The 23257-nt window shown below is 39.0% G+C and overlaps 1 protein-coding gene across 4 annotated transcripts in view; it reads left to right on the top strand.

Moving 5' to 3' along the window:
- CNTN6 (contactin 6) overlaps nucleotides 1–23257 on the top strand; it is a 152933-nt gene that overhangs the window by 18604 nt on the left and 111072 nt on the right. For all 4 annotated transcript variants that reach the window (XM_069811814.1, XM_069811815.1, XM_069811816.1 and 1 more), the window contains exon 2: nucleotides 12652–12786. In XM_069811814.1, the coding sequence (XP_069667915.1) occupies nucleotides 12732–12786 (55 nt within the window). In that variant the 5' untranslated portion in view covers nucleotides 12652–12731. The remainder of the gene's footprint in view (nucleotides 1–12651; nucleotides 12787–23257) is intronic.

The raw sequence follows: 23257 nt of genomic DNA, 5'->3' as shown, positions 1-23257 counted from the left end.
CCAATATCAATGGGCTGGTAGAGGACAAAACGGTGTTTTAATGACAGACCTTCATGTGAGGTAGCTTTGCCTTGGTTATTAATTTCATTATTGTTGAGCCAGCCCGAGAGCCCTCTGCTCCTTTCTCTTCTTGTAGCACCCAAAAACCTTCTCTAGAAAAGGTACTCAGTGTGGCGAAGCCATTAGAAACTCCAGCACTTTTCTCCTTGGCTTTTCTTTAAAGGACTTCTTTCTCCTTTTTTTTATTATTTCTGGATTCCACCAGCATCCAGTATATTGTTCAAGCAGAAGAGGTAAATAATTTGTACGCCTGTTGCCATCTCCAGATCATCTTGAACCCTGTCTAGACATTAAAACAATCTGTTAGCTGCACTGTGTATTCTACTTGGATATATCCCCTATCTTAAAATACATAGATTATGCTGAATTAAATCCAATTTCTTCTAGAAACTAACTGATTATTTTCTTCTTTCCTCATTATCAAGGAGATTCTAAATGATAGCAATAAACAGAAATAGCATCACCAAGGAGGAAGGCAGTGGTAAGGATCATCATTTCATGCTGAATCATTTACTTGTTAAACAATAAGCCCTGAAATTAACTTTCCCTCCTGACACACATGCATGCACATATGCGTGCAAATAAAATGATTAGAGACTTCATCTTAGGCAAAAATAATGGCCATGTATGGTTCAGCTAATCTTAAAGTCACCCTGGCATTAGAGTCCTGCCTTGTTCCTATTCATATTATTTAGTATTCAACTTAGTCTCATTGCCAGCTGGTTAAATTCATCTAACCTATAAGCATTTGTTCCACCTAGGTCAGCACAGAACTAGTCCTAACCTCCTTATTTATTGCTGCACAGCAATGTATGGCTATTACAGAATCTAAGTATTTCCTGACAGCTCTCTAGGGAAATCTAAAGTTAATAATTTACATTCATGGTACTGTTAATACTTTCTGCCAGGCTGAAGACCAGTTGTTAATAATTTGGTGGATTTCCAGGTTCTTGTCTAAAATTAGCTTTGGTTTCACTTTTTGGTTTATTTACAAATATTAACTCTGATCCATGAATTTCTGAGGCAGGAGTGGCAGGTGGACTGCCCAGTCCCCTTCTGAAGGCGTTTCTCCAAGCCCCTGGTTCAAAAGAGCATTTCTCCAACTCTTCAAAACTGAACTCCGCCGATGTTTTCCTCAACTGCACGTTCACTTTGGGAAGAAAGTTTGGTGGATTGGTGGATGTCTCTGCTGCCGTGTGCAACCATATTGCGTTGGCCACTGGGAACCCCCATGGGTGCGCACCCCAAAATGGGTATCCACAAACCCCAGTCTGCATTTGGTCTTTGGGTCACATCTGCTTTTCTCATGGCACACAGCTGCTATTGCTCCTGGGGGGGTTATATGCTGCCGAGGTAAAGTTGCAGTCTGATGGGAGGAGGGAGTTCCTCTTTGGTTTGGGATTTGATTTTTACAGCATAGCCACCGTGTTATATCCTGCGGTAAGATCCTAGTGGGCACAAGATGCCCATCGTTCTCAACAGCAACTAGGAAGTGCATTGTCAGTAAATCAAACGTTTCTTTTCTGGGGTAGGTTTTTTCAGGCATACATAAAAAAAAAAAAGAAAATGTAGTTCAAAGGACCAAACCTGGTGCTAGTGAGTGTCTTGCTGCCTCTGCTACTGGCTGAAAGTATTTCAGGTGACTTTAGATGTCATTTGCAACCCAAAACGAGTCAGTGTGGACATCTTGTCTCACTGAAGTTCTTCAGGAAAGCCTGTTGAAAGCTCTTAGAAACTCCCTGCCCCCATACCGCTGGCGTATCTTTAAGCTTCTCCTTCCTGGGAGAAGGAGAGTGTACCACTTGCCCAAGTTGAGAGAAGATTAGAAGCAATTCATTAGCACATTTTCAACAAAGGAGAAAAAAGGACTTGAACATATTTCGCCGAAGTCTAGAAAGTCTTTCCTTTCCCTACAGCTTCAGTGCGGTACCTTGTTCAGCTGAGAAAACCTCCTGCTTTTTTTTCCTGAAAGCGAGTCCCAAGACAACTTGTTGCCCTGTAAGGGAGTCCGAGAAGCAGACGGGGACTTCTGATGCACCACATAATTCCAGTGTCGTGTTTAATACCCACTCAATACCCCTCACAGCACGTGTTATGTCCTACTTTCTTTCGTACCTCGTGCCTGACACGCTTTGCGTGCAAAACACATCTTTCCTCCTCTTTCTCATCCAGAAGAGAGGATATTACAATGAATAGTTTCTTAGTAAACTGGCCATAACAGTACTTTTTTTAACTAGGAGAAGCTGCTAGCCAGGTGTGATGATGAGCAACTGGTGCCCGTGCCGGGTTTGGGAGCCCAGCATTTGAAGCCGGCTGGCTGTAATTGGGAGGAATAACAAACAATGAGCAACAGTGAAATGAGAAAGAGAGAGATCATTTCAGATGTTAGAGCAATAAACCGCAAATGAGATTCTATGCCAGTAAATATATAATACATCAACAAGCCAAGAACAATAAAAAGAGGGTCTCTCTCAGTAAATGGCAAATTCCTGCTGCATACTGATCAAATGAGATTTGTGAGCCATTGCAGGGAAATCCCCTCGGTCATTAGCTCGATGAATGGGTGCCAAGTAAAGGCATCAGTTGGGTGTCTCTTGCTGAGAAGTACAGAGGCTTGTGATTAGGCTTCTGAGAAACAGCAGGTTGGGTGGAGTGGAAGGTACTGAGCACAGTGGCCTGAGACTGCATCCATCCCTCCGCGCACCGTGATTCCCACCGTGGCCACCAGCTGGAGGTATGGATGTGTAAGAAACGCTGAAGTAAAAGCTTTGTTACTAAGGACATTATTTTGTTTGAAAGGAGAGCACCATAAAGATATCACAATACCTTTAATATGGATTTTAATAAAAAGATCTGGGATATTAAATATGAAGCAAGCAAAAAAGATGAAAACGAAAACAGTGAATAGCGGCCTTTACGGTGGCACAAATTAAAGCGTTCCTGTGATATAAGGCTCATATTGAAACAACTGCTGCATGAGATCTTGAAAGAGGTGAAGTCTTCAAGATATCATTGTAAAGGTTTATCAGCAGTTCCTTTATTAACATCCTTATTCTTGAAGAAACCTGCACAGTATCTTTTGATGACATTCTAATTTTGATCCTATTTTACTGAAGAAATGGGAATTTTGCTACTAACTTCTGTTGGGATAGAATACATTTTTTTATCATTATTACACTGATAATATTTTGAAGGCTGTTTTCTACAGTTCTTAAGCTTTTATTCATAGATATGAAGTAGATATTAAACTTTTCATCTGTGAATAATAATGCATGCTCTTCAGTCTCAGTATCTGGGTACCATCTAGACATTTAGCTTTAGCATTTGTGAACACATTAAAAGAAATGTGATAATTAATTTACAGGTTATATTGTCAGGTTTGGCAAATTTAACACTTTCAGATCTCTTCAGAAAATGTATTTCATCATGCATTGAATTGGAAATTGATCCACGCTTACACTTCAGCCAAACTTTTCATGCCTTTTTGTCAGACCTTTCTATCTCAATGTTTGTCTAGTAATTACTGTGGACTGTATTGAGTGATTAGTAAAGAATCTTCTAGTTGTTGGAAATTAATTACATGATGAAAACTTCTAAACTTTAATTCACATGGAAAATATTCTCTTCTGCAGTTCACAGAAATCTCTGAAGACTAGGCTGAAGTTTTCATCTCATCAAAACTTACAGGACAGATTTCATAAGGATGTTTAAATGTCCATTCCCACATATGAAGAGATTAAATGAGAGCAGCAATATTTTAGCCAAAGAATGTGTAAAGCTCTTGTATTTGGCCCTTGCAGTCCTATCAGTTACTTGACAAAGAGCTGGAAAGTCCTACACCAGGATGACTAAGTGGAATGACTCAGGAGTACTGAAGTCATAACCCAAGCCCTTATACAAAACTAGTGCATGGCTGAAGTTGCCATGACATTGTAGCAGATGTCAACATCTTTCTGCCATGTGTTTAAATAAGTATTCTGATTAGCAGGTTCTACATGACAATTTGGACTTTAGGCAGTTCTGATAAAGAATACTTCTTTAGCATATACAACATTATTTAAATGTTTAATAACTGTGATTGTTTCTAGTTTTCCTCTACAACCATTTTGATGGCAGGTGATACTGCTAGCGCTGGTACAGAGGCACAGAAAGTGATGAAACTAAAAGAGTGAGAGGTCTGTCACCTCTGCCCTGATAAGAGGGGAAAAGGCTTAGATAAACTAAGCATTGTGTTGGAACTAAGGTAGCATTAGATCTTGTTCCTGCCATCGTGAGGAAGGTCATGTCCAGAAGGGGCAATGACTGGAGCATGTGTAGGTCAGTCCAAGCTCCCAGCTCTCCTTCCAGTGAAAACCCTCTGTGAAAGGTTGGGGAATACCTGGATCTTGACTCCATCTGGAGTTAGGCTGTGACTGGGTTACACAGCTAGGCCAACGACTCAACATATTCTCAAGTCAAGTAACATATGTAATAAATTTTGCTTTTTCTGTCTTCACACATACCCCATATTATACAATGGAAGACTTAAACTGCAAACAAAAAGGGAAGTGAAATGGAAAATTGCATATGAGTTTAATTCTTCCAGCACGCCTCCAGGATCTGTGCATCTGCAAATGTAAAGAGATGGCAGGTCAACAGCACATAATCTTTTGGCGAACCACTGTACATACCGCCTACAGAAACTCCTAAGCTTGAATTAGTTTTGCCTTGCCTCAGTTGCTGGCAACACGGCAGTCATTGCTAAATGCTACTATCACTGCTGCAAATCTTTTCTTTAAGGTTATCCATTTTGCCCCAGGAAGCTTTTGTGGCTGACATTTTTCTTTCTATCAAACAACATAAGATAAATTATTACTCTACTTTGCCTCACTCTACTTCTGCCTCACTTCTGTTTAGTTTATGAAAAGAGTTGCAGGCTAGAAATCCACTGTTGAAGGCACCTATGCTTATCCCAGCTACAAATTTAATGTAGAAGAGACGTTTTCCTGAAATCAGAAGCGATAATTTCTCCTAGGAACAGAGAACACAGCACTGAGACACATAGAGCTGAAACTGAAGCACAACTGTAGTAGTGTATGAGACCTTGTGTTTCTTGATATCACATTGCAGGATCTTAAAGATGAGGAGCTTGCTCACTGTAAATGGATGCTGATCCTCACTGCTGCCTCCAGGAATATCAGTAATGAATACTAATGTTCATGACATTTCTAAACTACTTAAACTGATACAATTGCTTTTTACATTACATAGGGTAAAATGGGGTGACTAAATGACAAAAAACAATAATTCACTGAATATTTTAAGAGACATGCAATGATGTGCCTCACTTAATTAAGTGACAAATATTTTGTACTAGCCTGAATTTGGACAGTCTTACATATAAATGATGTTCTGAAAGATAATCCTCCATGTGATAAAGACTACAGAATAGAAATTACTACAAACGAGTATGTTCCCTTTGTAACTATATGTTGTCTTCAATTGGCTTGAGTCACAACGTGCTTATATACAAAGCCAGGCATGGTAAGTGGACACAGAAACCATGGAAAAGGTGTTATAAAGAGGAATGCAATTATTGGGACTTTATTTATAATGCATTCAGGGCCCATGGCTCTGGTAATGGGATAAGCAGTTTACTTGGATGCCATTTACCATTCTGGGCAGTGTCAACATGAATTGGTAGCATATTTTAGCTTTATCATTTCCCTGCAAGGGACTTGTTGATGGGACTGGACTGAAGCCAATCCTTGGCACAGCCCGGCACTGTTCTTGAAAAGCTGCAGGTGTGAAGACATACCCTGAAGCACAGTATATCAGCTGTGCAAGGGCACCCTAACATTTCCCACAGAGAATAATATCCTTATTCCACGTGTCCCAGAGTAAGAGACCAATAGACCAGCCAGGTATTATAATGAATAGAAAAGACTTCACCACTCTTCAAATTAAACCAGCTTCTGTGCCAGTTTCATCCCAGTACACCACAATGAGATATTTCTGTCTTTATTTATCATACATATCACCACAAAGAGCAGAAATAGCACCCTAACTTTATATGACAAAAAAAAAAAAGACAACAGTTGAGATTGAAATTATACCTTTGTTTGTACTACATGTATATACGCACTCACATACATATATGCATATAGACACATACATATATAAAAAGCTAATATGTCTACATCTCCTAAGTTACAAGGAAACACTACCAGCAATGTTGGTACGTGAGCAATGTGAGTATGTGAAGCAAAATTTTGTATCGCCCATGAGACAGCCCTTTCAGTATGATTACTGGCATTGCATACTGTGTATAAACTGAGAAAAACAATATCAGAGTACTAGTAAATAAGCTCCAAACGACATGGTTCATATGAGATAACTGTACCTTTCTAACTGTGCTTTCCTAAGGCTTGGTTAAGCACAAGGGCTGTGATTGTATTACAACAGTTATATTCCTTATGACTTAAGCAGTTTATTGTTGAAAGATGTTTTTATGCTGATTTGTCAACAACGCAACACACTGGGGTTTATAACTTTCAGTCTTTATGTTTGGGTTAAATACAGCAAATTCTCTCATTGCCTCTTTCCTATTGAGACACAGTTACTTACAGCTCTGAATGCCCACACAAATGTTTGTGCTGTTGCATTAAACCAGTGCATATATTCATAACATCCTGGTGTAAGTGTGTCACTCACTAATACCTTCCCAGGGCATTGCAACAGCAATGCTAGCGGGATGCTGGCTGCTCACAAAGCACAGGGGTATGTTCTGCAGCGCATTGATGGGAGAGGAGTGTTTCTGTTTCAGTTTAAGCTCTCTAATTGTTGCTGTCTACGAAAATAAAATCATGTGAAAAATCAACATTATTTTTAAGATATGGAAATCCTGTTGTGTCTTGTACTTGAGCATTAGAAGAAGGTGTGAATCCTCAGAAGGATCCTTCATCATGGGAAGATGAGTAAGTTCATCTGATGCGGGGATGGTGGATCCCGTTTGTTCGGTAGGTTGCTCAACCCAAGCGTTTTGCCTCGTCCCTAGATGTCACAGGTCCACCAGAGTGCCATTATTATTTAGTAAGCCAGCTATGGCCTTCAGATCTCCTTATTTCAATACCAGTGAATCTACCTGGGGAGCTGAGTGAGGCCCCATCATAGACACCAAAGCAGAGTCCAGCCCATTACTCCTCGTATGCTAGGAACGTGCCTTAATGCGGGGACTTTAAGAAACAAAAGCATCTATAGTGTCACACCATATATGAGTCCCAGTGTCACCTGAAACACAATGAGCTGTTAGGATTTAGGAAAATGTTTTGAAAACACAAGATTTAAACCCTCCCTGAAGGCTTTATGTACTGAATTTGAATTGCAAATAAGCTACAATATTTTCTGTTTCCCTAGGAAAAGTAAGCAATAGCAGTCAGGAGTGAAAAACAAATGAAAATCTAAGTCCTTTTGTGAAAAAAGAAAAATAGGAGTGATCAGTATCGGAAACCTTAGTTAAATAACACGGGGTACTTTCCTCCAAAATATGGTTCAATAATTTTAAATAAGCAGTAAGTACTGCAACAGCATAGGTAAATCTTGCTGGAGACCATAAAACTGGTCGCTTCTGCTTCTGCTCTGGTAGTTACAAGTATTTGCTATTCAGTCTGTTATGGATATCTGGAAAATAGTTTGAGTGCAGAAAGTGCCTCAGGGATAAAAAGTTTGAAAAGAAAAATGTAGCTGTATATCATTGGCATTCATGAGAAAATTCACATTAGATGCCTTCAAATCAGGTGCTCAGGAGACAATATAGAGATCAGGAGCAATGGTGTGCCAAGAATGCAAGCCTAGCTGGGACAGACTCAGCTTATTTCCTGGCAGATGAAGAATACAAAAGTATGTAAGGCCAAATTCAAAAGATAATATAGATGTGTGGTAGCTGGTGGGAGGGAAAGCTGAGGCTGCAGAATAAAAAGGCTGTGCATGCACTCCCTGGATTATAGCCTCTTATCTTCACATTTTTATTCCTTTCCTCCTATATGCATTCAACAGATCTCTTTCTATAAGTAGTTACACCAATATACCAGCCCTGGAGTGAAGATCCTCTGCCAGCACCACTGTGGAATTTAGCCCCAAATCCCTGTTGTTAAACACTGTTTCTTTCACCAGGTCAAAAAGTTGCTATTTCTGCAAACATAGCTACATTTTGCCATGGGTAAAAATGTCAAGTTGCTTGAATTTAGCTAAGAGCAAAATCTCATCATTCCCACCGCCTGACAACTTTTACCTCAGAAAGATGTCAGTTCGCCACCTGAACCGACTCCGTCTTGCTTTTTCAAAACTAACAGACATTGTGGCAGAAATGTGAAATGTTGCATATTTTTATGAAAACTCAGATGACACCAGAAGTGCATTTTCTCCTTTGTCGCAGACTTGATCTTGTAAGTGTTTTGTTGCTCAAAAAATAAGCAGTTGAAGAAAGTACAGGTCTTGAAACCTAAAGCCTGGGCACCAGGTTGAGCCTAAGCTCAATATAGAACAAAATATTGGCACTTATGTTAATGCACTAAATATGTCAGCCCATTTTAATTCATAAAGGAATCTATAACGTATCTCCTTCTAAATTCCATTGCCAAGCGAAAACAGCAATATAACTGCAACCTTCAGACACGTGACAAAAAAACCCTTTCCTTCTATGTGCTAAGTACAATGCCACTAAGTCAATACATCTACTCAAATCCCATGTTTGGACTGAAATTTTCAATATTCCAGATATCCAGAAAGAAATGTTTGATAAAAGCAATACTTTTGTGCACTTTCTTTCCAATAATATTACCCAGAGTATTTGCAATGAGAAGCAGATGCTGCACAGCCCACCCAGGCAGCAGCCTGGCTCTGTGCTGCGGGCAGAGCCGTACCTGAGCAGCGTATTTCCCCCAGACTTATTTCAACCACCTTTTTCCACCACGGTATTTCTATCTATTCACCTCATGTCTACTCCTGTATGTCCCACGTGTCGCATTTGGGTGTCTCAGGAACAGATATCTTTCCTTTCCCCCAAATAAGAAGAAAAAGTGACAGCTAAAAAATATTTGAGGATTGAGCCCTTTCCTACGGACTTGTTTTCTCTAATGGGAAAACAACAAAAAATGATGCTGACTACTTCTGTAACAAACATATTTGTATAAATTACATACTGTTGACAAATGGGCATGCAATCAGTATTTTTAGGGGAAAATGTAATGTTTCCCCCATGATCATATTTAACATACTTTGTTTTCCATCTATCTATCTAGACCGACTGTTCAAACTGTGGCATAACAATTAGAATAAGTGATAGCGGTACATCCAGAAAACAAAGAGTATGATGGCACAATTTATCTTGTTACATTTCTTGATTTAATGCCAGTCTGGGATTTCTAGTCTGAACCAGATTTTTCTTATGCTATAAATATTTCAGTTTTTTCATTTATTCTTGATTTAGTTTGACAGTAAATAATCCCATGGAAGCTGCTGTTGGAAAGACGTTGTAAAAATTATTAAGTGCCTGCTTGCCAGTTAGGTCCTTGTGTTTGTCAGAGTGAAATAAGTAAAACAGTTGGGTTACTTAAAGGAAATGTGTGTGTGTGTATATATATATATTTACAATAATGCCCCATAATTTGTGATCTTAGAAGCAGGAGAATTACAGTTCTGAGGATTGATCAATACCTTATATGAATACAAAGAGGCTTGGGTATATATTTTGGATATTGGCAGCAGCAGGTACTTGCTTCTTGGTTTCAAAAGACTCGTGTAATCCAACGAGAGGAGAATAGAAAGCAGGGAGTTTTTCAGAAGGATCTGTCCTTGCAAGAAAGGGCAAGTATCTTGGAAAAGGAAGGATCTGGTCAGTTAATTGGCTTTTATTGGTGATTTTTTGTTGTTCAGAATATTCCCCCTGGGAAGCACATGAGTAACTTTGGAGGGTTTAAGTCCTTTTTCTTTTGAGACATAAGTGCCTTTGGCAACTCTCGCACCTTTAAAAAGGATTTTGGGTGATCTGCACAAAATAACTCACACACTGAATGTGTAATGACCAGAAAGAGGATGTGCTTGAGAGATCTCGAGGGAAAGGAGTTGGGTGGGACCAGAGTAGGCAGCGCTGGGAAATGCTCTCTCCATGTCAAGAAAAATAACTGCAGAAAAATGCCCAGCACAGGAGGTGAATGCAAATAGAAATGCCAAGAAAACACATGGGAATGTGCAAAATTCATTGCAATAACTACACCAAAAGAGGATAAACCCTAGACAAATATTGGTTGTCAGTAAAAGGGCAATTGGAGCCTCCTCACCCAGTGGCATTGCTGGACACGCAGGTTGTGATTGTTAAGGGAATCTTCCTGCAGGCAACAGATCCCTCCTGCTAACCTCGACTTAGAAAACAAGGTAAAACTGGGCCACAGGGGAAGGCAGGGAGTCAGAGTCACAAGATTAATATAGGAGGAATTAATATGAAATCTTAGTAAATAATTAAAATTCTAACTTACTTTTTGATCTGAAAGGATACATTCTGTTTAGGAAGGACAAGGGAAAAAAGGTAAGTTGTTTTTTCTTTGTCTTAAATATCAGAGATGTGTACACCAGCTTCAAGACAAATATTGACAAACAAGAGAAAGGGTGTGAAATAAATATGACGCAATTCAATACAGAAAAGTACAAGGTTTCACACTTAAGTAGAAATAATCAATGCCTACCTTCAGCATAGGCAGGCAGTTTAAAAAGGGGTTAGAGTGGAACCTGAGCTGAATGCAAGTATTAAAAAAAAAAACAAAAAACCTCATTTAGGAATGTGTAAATAGCAAATGGCTTTTCATCATCGCTCTCCCTCAGCTGGAGGACTGTGCCCATCGCTGGGCAGCGTGCTTGTAGAAAAACGCCAGCTACGCTGAAATAATCCAGAGGAGACAAAAATGAGAAGAGATGATACAACAATGACTTAGGAAAAACAAAAAAGGCATCCTCTAGTATGAAACATACTAATATTCTTCAAACATGCAAAAGGTATAGAGAGAAATGTCCCTGTCCATTGATAGTAGACAAATAAAGGCATTTATAGCCAATGTTGGGAATAACTTTTAAACTAACAACATTGTCAAGGTTTCCTGAGGAAGTTACGGAATGACTTAAATTGCCACAGGTCTTTGAAGCATGATAGGCAAATATTTATTGAGGATATTTTAGGTGCAGTTACTGTTGCTTGGGGCAGGACTGATATATAAAGGTACCATCCAGCTCCTTCTTCTGTTTCTACTTTGACAGAATTATCCAATCTTCAATTTCCATTATTTTAAACAGCTCAAGCCTTTTATACTTTTAAATGACGCAGAAGTGCTTTGGTAGACCTCAGATGTGTCTGAAGTAGGACCTCACAAAAGATTAAAAGAAACTCTGTTTTTTCCATCCTTTTTTTCAAAACTTAGAAGCTTGCCAAGGTTTGATCATTCCCCACCTGAAATGGCAACTAGCAGTGGTGCACCAGGTTTATATGTGTTTCCCCTGAGACCACCTACAATTTTTAGGTGAAGTTTATAAAAAGCTATGAACAGAATTAGGTCCCTCATAGAAGTGGGATGACTTCCACAAGAGTTGAATTTCTTACTTTTCTAAAAAACACCTCTCTCACTCATATCAGCAATAAGTTTCAAGGCAACCCTGTATGATATCTTTTCACACTGGTGTGAAAAATGAGACAAGTGAGAAGAGAATATGGATCTGTAAGTGTGGATCATGAATGTAATTTCTTGTTGGAAAATTTTTAGCACTTAAAAGGTTTAGAATGATTTTATGATTTTGTAAACGTATTTTATTAAGTGTTTTCTGGTTTCAGATGCTTTATGAACTGATTCCCAACAGTAAATTACTAGTTTGTCTTTTGGGAGTATAGGCCAAACAGATACTTTTTTCCTTGTTTAATTCATCCTATGTTGACTGAAATGTCAAAGGAAATTAAAGCAAATTGTTATGTAAATCCTTACAGGTGAATGTTTCATTTCTGAAGAATAAACCTTAACACAAAAAAGTTTGGTGTGTTTTGTTTTGTTTTTTTACGTAGCGTATGTATGACATTGTATTGTCCTCTCCTCCCATATGAGATCTACCATTTTGATCAGTAACAGCTTGTGTTGCAATACATTCACCAAAGGATCCTTTCTGGGATCAGAAGGCAGACCACTATAGGGCAAGAAACATCATAAAGTGTGATGAACATTTAGGAGTCAAGAAGACTCTTGAGTTTGTTCTAAGCCAGCACCGTTTGGCGAATGGACCACAGGCAGATTTTGTTTTCTTACTTGGAGAAACTCACTCCCATGCAAGTGATCTCTGTGCCATATGGAGTGGATGGATGGTTCTCAAACATTATGTATGCTTTTCATTGATCTCGTTTCCAGCTTTGTGTCATTTGGGAATTATTTTTGTGCTGGGATGATCCTAACTAGACTGTTTATTGCATTTTTAGTGTCTGAGTCTTCCAATAGTGCAGCAGAACATGATTTTACACAGGGAAAATTGAGGTATTTATTTTGAATCTGTACTTTAATTACCCAATATCTCTTCCTGTTTTTACAGAATATCAAGGTAGTCACAGGAAGACACACTTTACTTTCCACTGATTGGATGGGAGGAATTTTTGACCTTGGAAAGTGGAGATGGTGTTGCTATGGAAACTAATAAGTCTGCTGCCATTCATGAGCTGCAGCACAGGTAAAATGTTCCACTATTAGTGTTTGTGATTGATAAATCTGCATCAGTATCATAATTCTTCTAGAAAGGAGAAGCAATTGCCAAAACTAACTACTTATTCGCATGAACAAGTGACTAAGGAGCTTTTCATTAGGACATGCTTTAATTTTAAGCAACACAAGGTGCTGCCTTTGAACCAGGAAAACACGTTTCAAGATCATAAGAAAGCTGCACTCCAGGTAATAGCTTTTAAAAATATTCTAAACTGTAACACTGAGAAAAAAGTACAATTGTTACTTGGCTAACAACATGCACATGAAAGACATTTCTTAGCTGCAGCATAACTAACCCCCAAGCCAGCAACGGAGCTCAATTAAAAACCAGAACAGTTTAGTGAGGTGTATGGGGGTGTTGCATGGATGGTTTCAATTCCACACTTAGTATCATACCCTTCACATGCCTCCATACTAGTAAAGTGTCTTTAAACCACATTTAACTTAAAGGCAAATAAAAGCATTCATTTATGAATAGGTAAGAATCATAAGGACTACCAAACATAAACACCAAAAATGAAAGAAAATCTTGCTTAATGCCCAAAGCAAATGCAAATGTTCCTTCTTTGCCTCCATTTGGCATGATGATAGACCCTCACCCGACCCTCATGATGCTGGGTATCCTATCAGTCCTCAGCTTGTATTCAGAGGACAAAGCGTGGTTGGAGGAAGCAGGACTGCTTTCCTCCATTCTCCTTCTTGAATATCCCTTGTGCTTAATTAAAATATCAACAGGTCACTAACATATTGTAAGATAAAATGTTCTTTTCTGCCTGGCTGGGCATTGTTCACAGTGAGGGTTTGGTATTCTGAGTTCATTCCTTTTTTGAACCTTTCTTCTAATTGAAAGCATATAACTTGACAATCCTGCTTCATAAAACCATACAAATGGGATTAACTCATGTGACTCATTATAGACTCGTCTAAAAACAGACACAAAATGGTAACTGAACTCTTTGAGGTTATAATGAATTTGGGGATGAACTGACCCTTCACACTTGTCTGTGATAGAAACCATGACAACTGCCTTTTGTCTACAATTAATGTATTGAACTCTAAATAGCTGAGATGTTACTCATGTACTTACGAGGAAATTGTATTAAAGTAACCTCAAATGATACTTAAATTAATTATGTAGTGCATGAATCAGCAGCTGTTTGAAATGAAGAAAGAGAAGCAGAGTGCAGACTTCAGTAGTATTTTAAAATACAATTTAAATTAATCTAGATAATATTTTATCTAATAGATTCCAGGTAAAAATGTAAATCTCAGGATCAGACTTTCTGTTAAATCAATACTATGTGCCTATTTCAGTAACAAACAGCCAACAAGTTAAGGACTTCATATTAAAATATTTGTAGAGGTTTCAAGCAAGCAATCACTCGTTTAGGCCCAGATATACTGAACTACACACAACAACAACCTGTTTAGGACCCCAGTCTTCCCTTTAATTGCCCACTGCACTGACACGGCATCTATCAGCCCTCTTGGCTACTTCTCACAGATCATTTCCTTCTTTACTAGTCTAAGTAAAGGACTTGTACCAATCTTTTAGAGTACAGGATTCCTCTATAATTTCTTGATTGCTTTTAGCAGTTGTGAAATAGATGGTGATCCTGGAATATGAATCATTGGAGGAGCCTGGTGATGGACAAGATATTTTTACACCCTTGTTTTGTATTTCCAAATATAGCCTTTTCCTTCACTTCTTTCCACAAAGCTTTCATTTTTCAAACTTTTTGTCATCTTCATCTTTCTTGCTGGAGGATCATCTTTTAATGAGACCAGTATCCTGGGCCAACTGAGTTAAAAGATACTAGGAGTTCACTTTTACATTAACAAGTTCAGTTTTTTGAAGACTTAACAAAAGATAAAAATTTAAATGTTCCATATTCCCAGGCACCAAGAGCAGATCACAACGGCACCTTTGTCCTGATCCTACAGTCAATTAAAGGAATAGCAAAAGCTCCTACTGACTTCACTGGGATAAGTTAATTTATACTTGGTATAAATTAACTCCGTTGATTTTGGTAGAGCTGTTACTGATTTTCACTACATGGCATCCTGAAATATGCTTGATGGTAATAGTCAAACCTGCAGTTATGGGCAAAACTTCTTTGATTTATTATATGGATGGTTGGCATCACTTTAGGAGTAATACAACTGAGTGGGAAAATTAGGAACTAGTCACGATGCTGAGCAGAGCAGTCTTGTGGGCTGGGGCTTGAAAGGAAATTCAGGTGGTTAGATGACATTGGTCAGTCATTTCTTCCTTGTTTCTACCTCATTTCTACAGGCATGTAGAATTAAAATTATATTGACCTATAAATGAAGTTTAAATCTAAGGATTAAATATGCTGTACAGCAGAGCTAAATATTATTACCACCCCCACACCCCCCAAATGGTAATTCATTTACTCAAAAATGAAACTACTCTCTACATTCTCTCTATATGGAAAGATCATGGAAAGAGTAATATTCCCTCCAACTCTTATTTTCCAGCAGAGCTTTTTTATATAACTCAACAAGGGTCTTTGGGGTTTTCTTGCAAGTGCCTTAGGGGATAAAATAAAATAAAGTAATGTATGCACGCACAGTGACACAGTGAGGGAACAGATTAGACTTTTTTTATAACCCATTGCTATTTAAATGAGATAATCTGATCTAAGCAGAGCACCAGAGGCAAGAAAGGTGTTGAAGATAAACTCAGAGATCATTACTTTAAATTCTGTGTACTTGTTATAAGGATGCATGATAACCATCTCCTTACACTATTGTTGAAATTTAAACATTGCTTGATATTAATATGCTAAGAAAGAGCACTCACTATCTGGATTAAAGATCTAGACAGAATTTTGAGAAGCTGATATGAACATTAAGTATCCAAAGTGCTCAGGAAATAAAATAATTGTTTCTTCACACCAAAACTGTCTCAAGTTTTCCTCCTATGGCTGCTCCTAGCTCATGCTCCTTCCTCTGGAGCTGTTGTGCAAGGCTGGCTGCCAGCAATATCATATTGAGAGACGAAGCTGTCTTCAGCATCCATCAGATGGACCTTAGATGGCTATTTGGAAATGGGTGCCAGGCCTGGTTCTGCAGCAGGTTGCCCATGCAACAACAAGTGCCACATCTATCTGACTCTCTCATCCCTCCATTCCCTCCTCTGTCAATAAGGATTTATGGATTCTGTCCAATGCTGCAATACGAAGAATAATTTGATCATAAATACATTGCAAAAGCCATTCTCCCACCTTTTTCTACTATCCAGTTTAGGAATACAGGATAAATACAAGTTGCAGATCTTAGGTGAGAAGAGAAACAGGTGCAGCTTGATTTTTGCAATGGCTGACCTAAGTATATGATACTGGGGGAACAAACAAGGCTGTTGGTAGCTCCCTACACAGCACGGTATGTACAGTCCTACTTTGGCACCAGTTTCACTGCAAATATCTGAGCTTCCCTGCTTCCTTCTTCCAGTTCTCTGGGGCTCTTTACTGTTCAGGAAGAGGAGGACAGTTATCTTCTCATTATTGCTGCAGTTTCTGTCTTCCTCCTGGACAGCTTATCCAAATTTTCTGTGTCCCTCCCATTCCTAAGGGCTGTCATGACCCCTCTTTTATCTGATTCCTGGTGGCTTCTGCCCTTCAAATAAATACATGCAGTCTTCCATACAGAGATGGCCTTTGCAACTGTCCTTTGCTCTGCTGATGGTCTTGACCCCATCACAGAAGTAAATGGGTTTTTCAGGGTTAAAGATGAGGAAAAAGGAAAATGTCAGTAAAAGCTATCAGGCTCTTAAAATTAGCTATAGACAATATAAATATTTAAAGCCAAACCAGCTAGTCTGAACCTTTGTTTTGGAAATGAGGCAGTGACTGTATTTTTACACAGTCCTTTGGCTTATTGGCTTAAATTCAATTGAAGACGCAACTGCAACCTCCCGGGCTGTATTTTGGGCCGTCATTTTGAAACTGCTAAATTAGAGAGAGAAATTTCATGATGTAAAGTGTCCTGATACTCCTTTGGGTCACAGCATGATGAATATTGAATACATCACATCCCACACTCTGCCTGCAGTCTCTTGCAGATTTATTGTTAGCATAACAGCACCTTTAGGAATGGAACAGCAGACCATATATTTTAAGACAAGTGACATCTTTGCTATTTCTAACAGCGAACTGTGGAGATGAACTAGTCCAGCCTGGAAATGTTAAGGCTTCTCTGAACAACCAGAGGCATTTGGAGACCCACTGATGAGTCAGAGAATGATAATAATTAGGTCTGCCTTGGATAACATGGAAGTTTTCACGACTTTGGGAAACAGTGACCCTGAAAGCGGTATTTCTGTAAAATGACTTCCAAGCATCTGGCAGGAGAGGATGACTGGTAACACAATGACCTTCTCTGGAGAGTGAAGAGTGACATTTAAAGAAAAACCTTTCTTTCCATTTTATGGGGTGCCACGTGGTTCAGCTCGTTTCCCAACATCAGCAAACAACAAACGTACTCTGGTACAACAAAGCCAGCAAAAGAGAGAGCCTAATGCCCTGAAGATGCAGTGCTGGGGTGGCTGAAAGAGTGGTGGTGAGAGCCACAGAGAGGCTGGGCTATGAAATTATTTAGTTACTTTGGTCTGATGTTAACAGGTTTTACCTGATTTCTGTTCTTAGAAAGACTTCCTAAAGATTTTGCTAATTGCACCACAGCTTCATTCTCCTTCATACCCAACTGGGGTGCTCCGGGGCATCCTGCTTTGACTGCTGAAGGAAGACACTGTCTCAGGGAGGTGTTTTCCTAATGGAACAGTCTCCTTCTCCACCACCTGGAGGCCCTGGCACAGGCTAATGGGAGCAGTGAGAGATGGGAGAGAAGGTCTCTCAGGTGTGACCTTCACTCTCCTCTTCCTCTGGTACCTCATTTGTTTTCCCCTTACATGTAATGGATCAATTCTCTGGGTCTGACATGGGCCAGTGACATCCCAGCTAAAAGCTAGCACTCCAGGAACTGCCACACATATGCTCAGATACAAAACCAGGACCTGATACTTTTTGTTTTAGCAGGAAAAATACTATTATGAAAAAAGACATGAGAACATGGGCAAGATAGAGGAAAAACATCACAAGTAGGAAGGGAAAATAAGGTATTTTTCTAATCCACCACCCAGTTTTGCAGACATCGTTTTTGGAAAATATTATCCCAAATATTGTCTTGGACTGGAGAGTGGGCGAGTAGCAGCGAGTGTGCTGCTCTGCCCCTGTTCATTTCTGGAAGGGCTTACACAGCTCTGGTTGCTCTGTATTTAATTTTAAGAAGGAGAATGAGCAATTTCACTACTTCCACTTCCTGTCTCTTATCAGAACCACAAACTGTTTCTAACTCGAGGGCAAAACCCAGACAGAATAAGCCAGTATGTGAGAAACGTGAATCTCTGTCCTCAGTGCAAGGCAACATAAAGGACGAATCCTCTCGTGACAGAGGGGACCGGTGCTCAGGAAGCCTGTGAGCAATTTCTGGCTCTACCACTTGCCAGTCACTTGAACTGGAGGATGTTACAAAGCACCATGGAGTTTAAGTTAACTGTTTCCTTCAATACTCAATTCAAAGAGGGATATATTCACACCAGTTTGTGGCTTCAGCTGCTACGATCATGAAGCACATGAAGAAAGAGATGACAATGCAGCAATGATAATAACTTCAATGAAGAAGTGACAACCTACATTAGTAGCAATTAGCCAGTGTGACCGTGAGGACTCGGCACTGGTGTTTTTATGCCTCCACAAATTGCAATGGCAGCCTTATCACTTGCTTTGAAAAGGGAAGAACTAGGGCAAAGCTCTGCATTTCTGAAAGCCTCAACTATTATATTTAGTGAATGTAAGGGGTCTTGCAGCTTTTCACTAAACAGACATAAACCCACTTCCTAAGCAGTCTTTATTCTGAGCAGGCAAGAGAGTGTATCGCTGTCACGCTTCCCAAGTATACCATGCCACATCGCACTGGCCTGCTGGATACAGGGAATGATAATCATTTAATATTGTATAACATGGGCTAGACTCACATTATAGAAGACTCGTCCTTATTACACTTAATTTCCAGGAAAATTGTCTTTTTGAATTCCCTCGAGTGCACAGACATACGGTGAAAAAGAGGTTAGAGCTCAGAGGCTTCTTTGAGGGTGCACTTTCAAATTTTAGGTTGCATTGATTTAGCTGTCAGAAAGATGTTATTTACAGTTCCTGAAATGGAGCATACTAGAATTCATGGAAGTCATTACTAGATTTTTATGTTTTCTATATGGCTCTAGTGTATAAGTCTTTTCTATAGTCTGAAAGGCCTAACCCATTTTTATAGTGGTTTAAATAATTACTACTTCCTCATCTCTTCAATTAGTTACTTTACATTTAAAAAAAGGATTTTTTCTATACTGTGAATTTTACATGGTTTCTCTCTGTTGCATATCAAGTAATTTCATCTCTCTGTATGAAAGGCTTATTAACTGTAAAATAACATCCCTGTACTTTAGAAGTAATTCAGATTTTTTTCATTTTTTGTTTGCAACAGCTTCAGAGAAAATTCAATTGCACTTTATTATCACTGCCAAGAAGCTGAAATTAGCAGGTGATTAAGCACTTAAAATATTTTGAGCATTTTCTATTGCCAGTAATAGAAAATTTAAGTATAAAAAAATTAAACTTAAGACTACACAATAATATATCACTGAAATAGTTTACTAAAGCACACTATTGTTTTTAAGTAAAATGTAATTGAACACAATTCTTCCAGTTAATATAAATATTTGCTGGGGAGCCTGCTGCCAAAACTCCAGATCAGTTACATGTGAGCACAAAACAAGCTGAAACCGGTCATCTGTTGTAGCCTCCCACATTGCACAGGACTTTTCCCTGACCCTAGTGTCCTTCATTGATTTTGTTCACACCTAGAGACCTTCAGAAAGAAGCCCACAGCCTATGTTTGATCTCTCACTTCTATAACAAGCTAACCTTTAAGCTAACTTTTAAGACATCGTTTTGCAGAGGGAGGTCACTAGTACAGCAGGGTACTTTGTTTATGAATGTTAAACTAAAACCAGAGGGCTGGATTTTGAGATCCTCCATTTCAGAGTTGCAGCTGCTGCATCTTGATCTGACATACTGTTGTGGTGATCAAATAGTTACCAACAGGGATTCCCTTGAGGTTTAATAGTCAAATCCGTTCTCTTTTTATCTTCACAAGCAATGCCTCAATTAAAGCACTGGCATGTGAAACCTGAGATTTTATTATGGTGAGAATGATAGACATGTCCTACATGAAATGAAGAGAAACCCAGCTGTAGTCTGTAACTTTCCACTAGCAGAAAAGTGATGTAAGTGGATAGTAAGAATGAGAAGAATTTAATTTGTTTTCAGAAAATGGACATTGGAAATGCAAAAAATTATTAAATCTGCTTTACTTAGAAATGGGAACCCAGATCAAATTTCCATGCGGTTTAATATTCCCATCCAGCAGATCTGCACACACTGACATGGGTGAAGACCTTGCCCACTAACTTTTAAGAGCTGAAACAGTATCTGCTACTTCCACGTAATCACAGACTGATCATCCCTTCCATTGTTTGCAGAAGCTTGAAAATAAAACGTCTCTAGTTATCGATTTGCTACTTCTTTTTCATTTAGCGACTATTGATCGCTGTTTATGTGTGTGTGTTTCTTGTTGAGCAGAAATTAACATTGAAAACTTCTTGGAATTCACTGCATTCATACCTACTTGACATTCCTGGGGAAAGCTTGCTACCACAATCGTTGTAACTGGGGTTTTCAAAAATCTGTTTCTCCTCCAATCTCTTGGCAGCAAAAAAAGATTTATATACAAAATCTTTTTTTTTATTATTATTACCATTGGCACTTGCCTGGGACAGAAAATGTGGTTGTCACAGAGTCTGAGCTCACAGAGTAATTTCAAACCACACAGTATTATTTAGGCTGTGGTTATCATGCCTACATTACAAAAATAAACCTCTTAGGAATGTGAGGCATTTTTTCATGACTATCTGGAAGAGAAACTTTTGTGATTACCACTAAAATTGCTTGCTGGTGTGTGTCTGGGAAGCCAGCTCTGAGACATGCTGATCTGTAATTTGAGAAAAATATGGATGGATTAGTCTAGCAGGGCCATGTGTAGGGGCTGGATGAATGAAAATATCTGAGATAGTGATGAACCATTCTTTCACTGAAGCTATTACATCTGTACCATCTGTAAAACAGTCCTCTCATTGGTCTTATTACATTCAGATCCTATAGTTTTCCTAGTTTTGGCACTCTCAGCTCCAAACACAGTCAAAATCACAGGCCAAGTACACGTTTTCCATAAGACTAGATTATAGTCCTGAACCATCAAATAATAATGCAAATAGATTCTTTTTATTTACCTTGCATTTGTTCTTCATCCTCCAGAACTCCCATTTTCTATATTCTTTCATTGAACTTTAGGGTTAAACTCTAAAAAAAAAAAAAGAGTTAAAAGCAATGTTTAATTCTGATGGAATTAGACAGTTTCAGGAACTGGAGAAAAAACCTACACCTACCATTTCAGGATTTATGTTAGTAATTGCTTTAGCTGACGGCATCGTTATCATAATTAGTATCCAAACAGAGATAAGGCTCTCTAGGGCTTCTTCTGCAGGAGCTGAGAGGGGAGCAAGTAAGAAGGCCACATCTGAATGTGGAGGTAGACTTCAGACACACAGGAGACCTGCAGTCCCCACTTCTCTGGGTCTCTCTGCTTCCCTCTCTCTGTGCAAGGTCCACCTGGAGGTGACAATCCTTGTCCTAGTAGGGCAGCCTAAAGAGAAAGCTGTCTAAAGTCCTACCAGGCTTGCAGCAAGAGGTAAATTTACAGACTTTAATCCTAATCTCTATGCCTTTACTTTTACATATTTGATTTTTAGATGCTTTTAGAATTTTGGCAAGAGGATTTTTTTTTCCTCCTGCATAGCATAATAACATGGTATTTTGTCCTTTGTTCAATATTAATATATGCTTTATTGTTCTATTCTAATTACAATCTCATTATTAAAGGGGCACTATGTTTTCCTCTGACAGATATTGCATCTCATTGTTAGTGGATCTTGGTTATTCTGTGCTTATTGTTATTAATAATTTGTAGCAATTGAATTGGTATTAGAATATTACTCTGCTAAATCACTTTTGCTGCTAATTAAGGCACTATCTGTGACATTGTTTAGCTCCAAACATCATGCTCCTGCTTTTCAGCCCACTATAATTACCTGTAAGTCATTCATTTCTACTTAACGTAAGTCAGGTCTTTTAATCAAGGCTCCTGTGAGCTTTGCCGTGGTGTGAGCTGCTGTTGGTAGGAATGAAAAGTTCTCATGGACAAAGATATTTTTGTAATGACAAATGCGCCTTTCACTGCCGGCCTGGAAGTCCTTAGAGATAGAATAATTGTACTTGATGGTTCCAAAGTGGGTACAGAAGAAGAAGGAGGGTTTGCAGCAAAAAGTGAAAGATTACTGAAGTGATCCAAGTATTCAAGATATCAGCAAGGAAAGTCACCATAGCTTTAAAATATCTTCTCCTCACAGAATGATTGTCTATAAGATCAGATCTATCATACTATTTCTTGGGATAACATTTTCTCTGAATAAGCAACATCACTTCATTATTTGTGTGGGAACATTATTCACTTTTGCTCCCAAAAAACCAGAAGACACAAAAAGGTCATTCTTAAGTCATGAGTGAAAACTCGCGTTAATGGCTTCGGGGGCATATTGATATATGTCTGGAGTAAGTATGATTCTTTTTTAGTGATAGGACATCTGACACACTGTATATTGCAAACATGTTATACAGATCCAGGAAAATCAGAAACACTGTTTACTTCTGTGCAATTCATCCTGTAATCATTTTACTGGTGTGTAAAAAGGTAGCAGATATTTGTACTGAAATTGTTATGCTGGAGCCGTTCTGCGCACATGCGTGTGCACACACATACTTTACATGTGCACACCAGTGCCATAGTTAGGTAAAATTTGATTTCTGCATCTTCATTAGTTCATTTGCATTTGGGACCGAGGCAGACAATACCAAGAAAGCTGCAGTCACCAGTGGTGTTACAGGCGTACACAGACTGGTCCGCAGTCACAGCTCACCTCCTGCAAATGCCACCCAGAGCCCCTCGCGTTGCTGGCCTTGCCTGCCCAGCTTCACCTTCCTTTTTTCCAACCCACATGGGAGACGTTGTCTTTCCTGTCCTCTCCCAGCTCTATTCAGCTGCCATGTATCTGATGGAGGAAGGCTCTCTCAGACAGGCAGGGGCTCAGGCTCTTCGGCATCATTACCGAGCTTTGTTGCACGGTAGGTTATTTGTATGCATTGATCTCGTGTATGGGTATATTGTTTGCCACTGGATTTCCTTAAAAG

Source organism: Haliaeetus albicilla, chromosome 24 (assembly GCF_947461875.1).
Source record: "Haliaeetus albicilla chromosome 24, bHalAlb1.1, whole genome shotgun sequence".
Lineage (NCBI taxonomy): Eukaryota > Metazoa > Chordata > Aves > Accipitriformes > Accipitridae > Haliaeetus > Haliaeetus albicilla.
This window is presented reverse-complemented; position numbering and strand designations above follow the sequence as displayed.